The following is a 9,240-nucleotide window of genomic DNA, read 5'->3' on the forward strand; positions in this document are numbered from 1 at the left end:
GCTGGTTAGAGGCTCCCTCCACCATTAATTGGTCCAAACTGGGCTGGTTAGAGGCTCCCTCCACCATTAATTGGTCCAAACTGGGCTGTTTAGAGGCTCCCTCCACCATTAATTGGTCCAAACTGGGCTGGTTAGAGGCTCCCTCCACCATGAATTTGCCCAAACTGGGCTGTTTAGAGGCTCCCTCCACCATGAATTGGTCCAAACTGGGCTGGTTAGAGGCTCCCTCCACCATGAATTTCCCAAAACTTGGCTGTTTAGAGGCTCCCTCCACCATTAATTGGTCCAAACTGGGCTGGTTAGAGGCTCCCTCCACCATGAATTGGTCCAAACTGGGGTTTTTAGAGGCTCCCTCCACCATGAATTGGTCCAAACTGGGGTTTTTAGAGTCTCCCTCCACCATGAATTGGTCCAAACTGGGGTTTTTAGAGTCTCCCTCCACCATGAATTGGTCCAAACTGGGGTTTTTAGAGGCTCCCTCCACCATGAATTTGCCCAAACTCTGCTGGTTAGAGGCTCAATCCACCCTGATTTTCAAAACAAATGTTGGTGCCAACCTCAACTTACTACAAGGGCCAAATTCACTGCTGGTGACAAGCTCTCCTCACTGCAAGTGCCAAATACACATGTTTCAAGGTGTTTTCCTACTGTCAGAGAGGTGGTATTGAGTGTGTAAAGTGTGTAGTTGTTAGGCTGTGATGTTGGGGTAATAGAGGGTCTTTGGTGTGTTAGATGCCCCCAGACATGCTTCCCCTGCTGTCCCAGTGTCATTCCAGAGGTGTTGGCATCATTTCCTGGGGTGTCATAGTGGACTTGGTGACCCTCCAGACACGGATTTGGGTTTCCCCCTTAACGAGTATCTGTTCCCCATAGACTATAATGGGGTTCGAAACCCGTTCGAACACACGAACATTGAGCGGCTGTTCGAATCGAATTTCGAACCTCGAACATTTTAGTGTTCGCTCATCTCTAGTTATCAGTATTATAGTCAGTGATATGTTTTGGAACCAGAGAACCCCTGTAATATGTTATTATCAATACTCTCACATACCACATATTATATCCAAAGCGCAGAGCGTTATCTTCATGAAGCAGTTAAAAGATCCTTTGCCAACATGACTGCTGAGCTTCTCCACCAATATTTTGGATTGTTCATTCATAACTTCTACGAATTCCGCAAGAATAGCAAAGTGGAACGAGGGTGTGAACATCTTCCTTCTGGATCGCCACTTATCTCCAGTGCTAGATGGTTATAATAGACAAGAATTAATCATTAATAACAATAAGAGAAACTAAAACAAACCAAACAAACCAGATTTGACCCAAATTTTCAAAAGAATTGCATCTTTGAATCAAACCTCAAACTTTGGTGGTTTGTCACCTGCAAACTGGGAGTGTTATATTATAGTATAATAAGTGGAGGTCCGCCCTCATATCTCCTGGACATCCTCACAACATACAACAATCCATCTTTCAGCCAGTTGGCATTAGTTGGCCCAGGGTTATAATGCCATAAGGTTGGAACGCCTCCAATGTGACCACTGAAGTCCAATAACAGGCCTCAGCTGTGACACTGAATATATAATATCACTCAGAAGATCAGAAAATCACTCCAAGGAAGTACTGGACGTCACAAGGATGTCCAAGAGTAGTTAAGGAAGATTAGGCCCCGGAGTACAATAAGGTCATGATGAACTTATTTGTTCAATTCTTTTGGCAGAACCATCTGAACCCAAAGGGAAACTAAACTTTAGATGTTTGCACATCTCTAAAAAGGACATTTAAGTAATTTTTTTTTTAAACTGAAACAGATGCTTTAGTGTACGGAAAAGTGTACTTACACTTCTTCGCTCAACATATCCCGATATGAGACATGACATGACCAGCGTTAAAAAAAGAAAACTTGATATGATTATATTTTGCCATGTGACGACTGTCATACACTGTACATTTGTCTGTGTGGCCACCCAGTGGTCGTGTAGTGAGTTTGATCCTGTCAGTTGTTTTGCTGGAATGTTGCAATATTGTATCAAATTGGTTTTGCAAAAACTTACCAAACTGAGCTAAAGAATGAAGATCTTGTTAATGACAATGTATGTGACAGAAAGGAAATGAAAAGGAAATGTTCCCAATGTACTCTGTACAGTTTACTAATTTAAGAAACTAATACTCTCTACACACCTTGATAAATTCTCTAAGGGGTGCAGTTTTCAAAATGGGGTCACTCTCTAGGGGCTTCCACTTTACGCTAGGTTCACACCTGCGTTCTACTCTCCGTTCTATGGTTTCCGTCTTCTGCATGCCAGAAGACAGAAACCATAGACCGGGTTCGGCGGTGAGCGTTTTAGGCTCTCCGCCGCAAAACCGTTTTTTTAAATCCGGACACAGAGTACTGCATGTCCGACTCTGGGTCCAGACCATAAAACCCGGTTTTGTGGTGGAGAGCCTAAAACGCTCACTGCCGCTCACGGCCGGACAGCTTTCTCACCCATTCAAATGAATGGGTGAGAGAGACTCCTGCAGGTTTCCGTCTCCTGCCTCTGTTTTATGCAGGAAACGGAAACCTGAAGTACGGAGACCGGGCGCAGATGTGAACGAGCCCTTATTGGTACCTTAGAGGCTTTGCAAATATGGCGTCCAGATACTAAATATCTAAATCTGTGCTCCAAATGTCACATAGCACATCTGCACCCTGTTGTGTGCCCAAACTGAGATTATGCCAACATGTATGACACTGTTGTACTCAGGGTAATGTACTTAACATTGTCACATGTGGGTATAAACTTCTGTTTGGGCACACAAGAGAAGGAGTACTACTTGTTTTTTAGAGCACAGATTTAGATGGTTTGGTTTTTGGGTACCAACTACTTTTGTAGAGCCCTAAAATGCCAGTAAAGTGGAATCTCCTGACATGGGACAAGTGTTGCTTTAATCTATTTTCATACTAGAATTTGTAGCTGATGGTGAAAGGTGAAAATGGCAATTTTTCCAGAAATATGACACTTCAGTATGCAGTATATTGTGCCCAGCATCTGTCAGAGATGAATACTCCAAAGGCTGTTGTGCCCAGGATACTTGCTTAAAGTTTTGGAAGGGGGGGTTCTTCTGACACAATCTAGGCACAACATAAAATGGCTCTGAAAAAGTAATATGGCATTTAGAAACCAGTCCCTCCAAATCTATATTCCAAAAGATAAAAACTGTAGCTCCTTCCCTTCTGAGCCCTGCTGTGTCCTGAAACATCAGTTTAGACCCACATACACATCTTTCCAGCAAAATCTACTTTTCAAACACCCAGTGACACTCCTTCCCTTTGGCGTGCTGCCATGTGGCCAAACAGAAGTTTACATCTCCATTGCATAATATATTTTGAATTGCATTTTATCTTTTAACCCCTTGTGAAGGTGTAAATTTTAAGGCTGAATGAACATATTGGCTAAGGCCAAATGTTGCAGAAAAGCTGTGTTTTTTGTTGCTGTTTTTTGAGCCAGTCAGGATTGGTTTCAAAAGAAATGGGAAAAATAAAAGAATCACGTATGTTCCTCTCATATTCACAATCCAATCCTGACTTTGGCTCAAAAACTGCAGAAAAATCTGCAACAAAAAACGCTGCATTTCCGTAACGTGGGGTCTGAAACTAAGGCTCCACGTTGTGAAAATGCAGGTGTTTTTGTTGCAGATTTTACTGTGGTTTTTTTTAACCAAAGCCAGGCGTAGATTGAGCAGAAAGGAGAAGTATAATAGCTCTCTATATATTGCCCACTCCTTTTATAGCCATTCTTGGCTTAGACTTAAAAAACTGCAGCAAATCTGGGGCTTCATCCTAAGGGTAAGTTCACACAGAGTTTTTTGGTCAGGATTTTGAGGCCGTATTTGCCTCAAAATCCTGACCAAAAAGACAGCTCCCATTGATTTCAATGGGAGCCGGTCAGGAGTTTTTTCCGGGAGCCGGGAGCGAGGTGCTCATTCTTCAGGCCGTTTTGCCTCGTGATTCAGCCTGAAGACACATCTCCTCCGGACTAGGCCCATTCATTGATTCATTAATTCGAGCCTAATTCGGAGCGGAGTGCACGGCTGGATGCTGGTGCAGTGCACCGGCTTTCAGTTGCGGCTAAGCGGTTTTTGGTCTGGAACCTGAGGCGGCCTCTGCCTCAGGTTCCAGACCAAAAAACTCCATCTGAACCTACCCTAAGGTAGTTTTAGACTAGATTTCAAAAATCACTTGAAACCTTTCCTATTTCATCTTGCAGTTAACTATGTGGCTACTAGTTGTCCTCAATCTTCACGTAATTTTTGTTTATATAACCAACAACATAAGCGAATATATATTTAAACACACACATATTTTTAATTTTTTTTTACTATATTTACCTTGTTAGAAGACCTAGACCCAACCAAGGATGAAGGAACTTATAAGCGAATGATTTGTCCATGTGTTTTGAAGTGCTTAGTATTGGCTAGATGACAGAAAATAAACAGCGTAGACATTGGAATGATGGATATTCATGCGTAGCAACATTCAATACTACTCTGAAAGACACTATATAGCTCCTCTGTATGACACTACAGTATATGGCACGGGTATTCTACGCCAGTAACAATGCTTCTACGAGAGAACATTTATATGATGCAACATACAATGAAGCATGTACAATGTTTCTTTCTTGTAGTGAGATTCTATATGAAGGGCCTATAGAGGTTCCATAGAAATACAGGTCTGTTTAACTCAGATCTTGAACACAACATTGATATGGCCATGCTATGAGATAGGCATGTGGTCAGTGCTTGCTACACATGTTACAAAAAGCAAAGGTTGCTTTAAACCGAGTCTGTCAGGTTATTTTTCCGAGAAAAACATTAAACCCAGAATATGTTGCTATTTGAAAAAAAAAATTGGGAAGAAAATTTTTGTCTTTATTGATCACTTGCTCTATTTTTTAAATGGTTTGCACCTAATGTGCCTTTTTTCAAAACTTACTTGAAATATGCGGGTTGCTTAAGATAATTTCCTATACATGACATTTTAAAACTTTTCGCACATGTATACACCACGTTTAACTTTCCAAAAATTCTGAAGCATGAATTGTAACAAATGTTTGAACCAACAAGCAACATTTTGGTAAATGTGTTACAAAAATCCCTAATAGAAAAAATAATAATTCTGCCCCAGTGTATGTAGCACATTTCATTAAATCTGAAGTTGAAATGCAACCAAAACACAGAAAAGCACTGCTAGCGATAAGAATCTAGAGCTGAGCTTCAGTATTGCAGCATTGCTTACACAGTGTATGACGCCATTTGCTTCCAGATCTGTATATTGTACATTATATATTGTACAGACATCAGTCGATCAGTTCGGGTGTCAGACAGTCACCAATTCATCTGACCCTTTTTTTTGTCTTAGGCAGGGAATGCCTCTTGCTCTATATATTATGTTTTAAATTTGGATTAAGATAAAAATTTGGAATTTTTAAGTGGCTGCTGGACTTTGAACCTTTTTCCTATATGACCCTACAGTGTTGATCCAGAGGAAGGGAAAAAAATACTATGATGCTGATACCAATTGCCCCCAAGTCAGGAGACAAAATTTCTTCCTGATTTAACACAGTGTTGCATGTATATGACTGCAGTATCCTATTAATATTATAAATGTGAAAGTTTGTGAGTTTGTGGGTTTGTGGGTTTGTGTGTTTGGATGTTTGCATGTTCGGATGTTTGTTCCTCAATCACGGAAAAACCGCTCCACCGATTTGGCTGAAATTTTCCACAAACATAGGTAATACACCCGATTAAACAATAGGCTACTTTTCGTCACAATAGCACACATACGTTTGTGCCAGGCCCCCCACAAAACCCAAACTCACACCACCATCTCTGCAATCTCACACACTTTGGACCATAGCAAGCCACAAAATTCATATTGCCCTCTACAGCCTAGCCCCTAACCCCACACAATAACATATACATATACTTTACCACTTTGCCCCTCACCTTAACGATACTCCAGGAGGCTCTCTTTAACGCTCCGGAGCAGCCATGTTTGCCGACCCCCACCACTCTGACAATCTGCGACACCGCCCACCCATGTCAATACCCCTAGGCGGTCTAATAAATGCAAAAAAAAAGTTTAAAAAATATAAAAACAAAAATAAAAAGGATTAAAAATTCAAATCACCCCCCTTTTCCTAGAACACATATAAAAGTAGTTAAAAACTGTGAAACACATACATGTTAGGTATCCCCACGTCCAAAATCGCCCGCTCTACAAAGCTATACAAATATTTTTCCTGTTCGGTAAACGCTGTAGCGGGAAAAATGGTCAAAAGTGCCAAACCGCTGTTTTTTCACTGTTTTGATTCTGATAAAAATTTGAATAAAAAGTGATCAAAGCAATAACATCTCCCGAAAATAGTAGAACTACAAAGTACACCCGGTCCCGCAAAAAAATACGCCCTATACATCCCCGTACACGCACGTATAAAAAAAGTTACGGCTGTCGGAATATGGCGACTTTTCAAAAAATAATTTTTTAACACAGTTTGGGATTTTTTTTAAGGGGTCAAAATGTAAATAAAACCATATAAATTTGTTATCCCCGACATCGTAACGAAACACAGAATACAGGGGACATGTCATTTTGGTTGCACAGTGAACGCCGTAAAACTAAAGCCCGTAAGAAAGTCGCAGAAATGAATTTTTTCTTCAAATCCACCCCATTCTGAATTTTTTCCCTGCTTCCCAGTACATTATATAGAATAAATAATGGTGGCATCATGAAGAAAAATTTGTCCCAAAAAAATTAAGACCTCATATGGCTCTGAGAGCGGAGAAATAAAAAAGTTATGGGGTTTAGAAGGAGGGGAGTCAAAAACGAAAATCAAAAAATGCCATCGATGGGAAAGGGTTAACTTCAAAACCCTCTGTCCCAAAGTCACTATGTAAAGTTTCTCACAACACCGTATATATAGCAGCTCAAATACAAAGTAACTTCAACACAAAAGTCTCACGTATTCTCTGAATTACAGAAACAACAAGATACAAAGTTACATTTCATATCCCATACCTTATACACAGTACGAAAACCTTACCCACGCCTGTATATACCCACTTCTACAATCACCGCAGACGAAGTCGCGGGTACCAGCTAGTATAATATAAATGTAAATGATCTATGCCATTCATTTTTAATTCATCTGACTAAATACATTTGATTAAGAAGGGATTAGCAAGTTACATAACTTTTCATTGTACAGCGAATAAGTATGAATCCAACAAGCCATGCCTGTCACATCACATAACACACTGTACTAAAGATACAATCAAAACCCAGTCATAAGTAATCGAAAAACTCTCCCTAATGCTTTTATGCAACCACAAAGAAAACAATGTGAAGGGACCTCAGTATTCTCCAAACAAGTATTAGGCTAGGGCTAGGGCTACATATGTGCAGGGTTCTGCATTGCCCGGGTCTACCAGGGAATATTACAGCATGTAACTACCTCCACCTAAAAACAACCATCAATCTGACATTGCTCCTGGAGGAATACATAGGCATTGGGCTGCCATGTTATTACAAAAGACATCCTTTTGTCTAACCTGTTTGCAGGGAATTGTATTTACTGAGGAGTCTAAAAGTGAATTTATCATTTATAAAACAGCAGTGCTAAAAATGACACAACTATTAGGACTCTAGAACAGACTTTATACCGTCGCAGAGGCTCAGTAGTTACAAGCGACACATCCTGTTCCTTCTCCAGCTATAGGTGCTGTACTACATATTACAATATTGTCATGCACCTGAATATAGGTACTGTAATAGTCTTTTTTCCCCCAATATGGATGATTTACCGTAGTACCTCACACATACACACACGTTTTACTACCTCAGGACCAGTAAGAATATTGCTTGGACGTAATGGACCTGTGTCCTGTTTCAACCCATATGCCAAGAATGCCAAAAAATAGAAACATGCTACATGAACAAGGAAATCCCCAGCTGGATCTCCAACAATCTGAAATTGACTTATCCCAAAGATAAGCCATCAATATGTGGTCTTTGACAAATCCATTAACACCATCATAGCTGTGACTAAAGCAATTTGTCAGTCGGTATTATATTAGATTGTTTCTATTTTCATTGCTTTAAATATTTCTTTTATTGTCCCCAGTATGTTTCTCACCTCTACAGTGTTTGCATGGTACAAGATCAAGAAAGGAATAGGGCCAATCCAAATTTTTATCAGGTGACGTTTTCTGAACACTTCCGAGAATACAGCAATTTGCTTAAAGAAAGCTGGAAAAACAGAACATTTATCACAAAATACAAACACAAATTCTGGACAAGTTGTAGGAATTGCTAGTAATAACTATCCCTCCACTGTGATTTAGGCTGAAGCCACACGTTGTGGAAAAGCTGTTTTCTTAGGATGCATTTTTTGGAACCAAAGTCAGGAGTGGCTTGAAAAGGAATGGGAAAGATAAAGGAGGCTTTTCTATTTTTCCTTTCTGCTAAATCCACTCCTGCCTTTGGCTCAAAAAATGCAATAAAAATCAGTAACACAAAAATCAGTTTATCTGCAATGTGTAATCTCAGTCTAAGGGGATTTTATTTTAAGAACAGGTAATCCATCAGAGGTTGTTTAGATTTTCATCTGCATACAATTTACTTCGTAGTTAAAGGAAATCTAATACTGTGAAGGTAGAATCCAGCATATAGGCAGCAAAATATAGAAATAACCTATCAAACACCACAGCTTGAAAGAATAAAATTCCCTATTCAGCTCTTCTACATCTGTAAAATCCCTATAGCAATGTGTTTCCCCAAATATACTGTACCTTCACTAGTTGGCTTCAGCAGCATTGCATCCCCCACCAGGGGATAGTTGGGACCCACTGCTGGGATTGGCTTCATTATTTTCCATTTCCTATAATAGTCAATGAAGAAAGGGACAACAAAGAAGAATATGAGGGTCAGCAGCACAACAGCTGCGGTGACCCAGACCAGCAGACGCACCTCTCCCCGCAGCAGCTCCATGTATCCCTGCACAGTGATGTCAGAGAAGGAATATAGCCTGTTGTGGATGATGGTGAATGTGCCCTAGTATTTATAAGATTCCAGTTATCCCTGTTCTACCTCCATGGTTGTACAGCCAGTTAGCTTTCAGCCAATGCTTCCTCACTATGGAGGGGTGGGCTGACACATTGCTGCAAGACAAGCCTCACCTCAGGGGCGTGGCTATA

The 9,240-nt window shown here is 40.4% G+C and overlaps 1 protein-coding gene across 1 annotated transcript in view; it reads right to left on the reverse strand.

The window, feature by feature from the left end:
- LOC142184262 (cytochrome P450 4V2-like) overlaps positions 1-9,034 on the reverse strand; it is a 43,012-nt gene extending 33,978 nt beyond the window's left edge. Inside the window, exons 1-4 of the mRNA XM_075259039.1 lie at positions 8,836-9,034; positions 8,181-8,293; positions 4,372-4,457; positions 1,052-1,242 (exon numbers count right to left, since the gene is read on the reverse strand). Coding sequence (XP_075115140.1) covers positions 1,052-1,242; positions 4,372-4,457; positions 8,181-8,293; positions 8,836-9,034 — 589 coding nt within the window. The remainder of the gene's footprint in view (positions 1-1,051; positions 1,243-4,371; positions 4,458-8,180; positions 8,294-8,835) is intronic.
- Between the last annotated feature and the right edge of the window lie 206 nt (positions 9,035-9,240).

This window comes from Leptodactylus fuscus, chromosome 1, assembly GCF_031893055.1.
Source record: "Leptodactylus fuscus isolate aLepFus1 chromosome 1, aLepFus1.hap2, whole genome shotgun sequence".
Classification (NCBI taxonomy): domain Eukaryota; kingdom Metazoa; phylum Chordata; class Amphibia; order Anura; family Leptodactylidae; genus Leptodactylus; species Leptodactylus fuscus.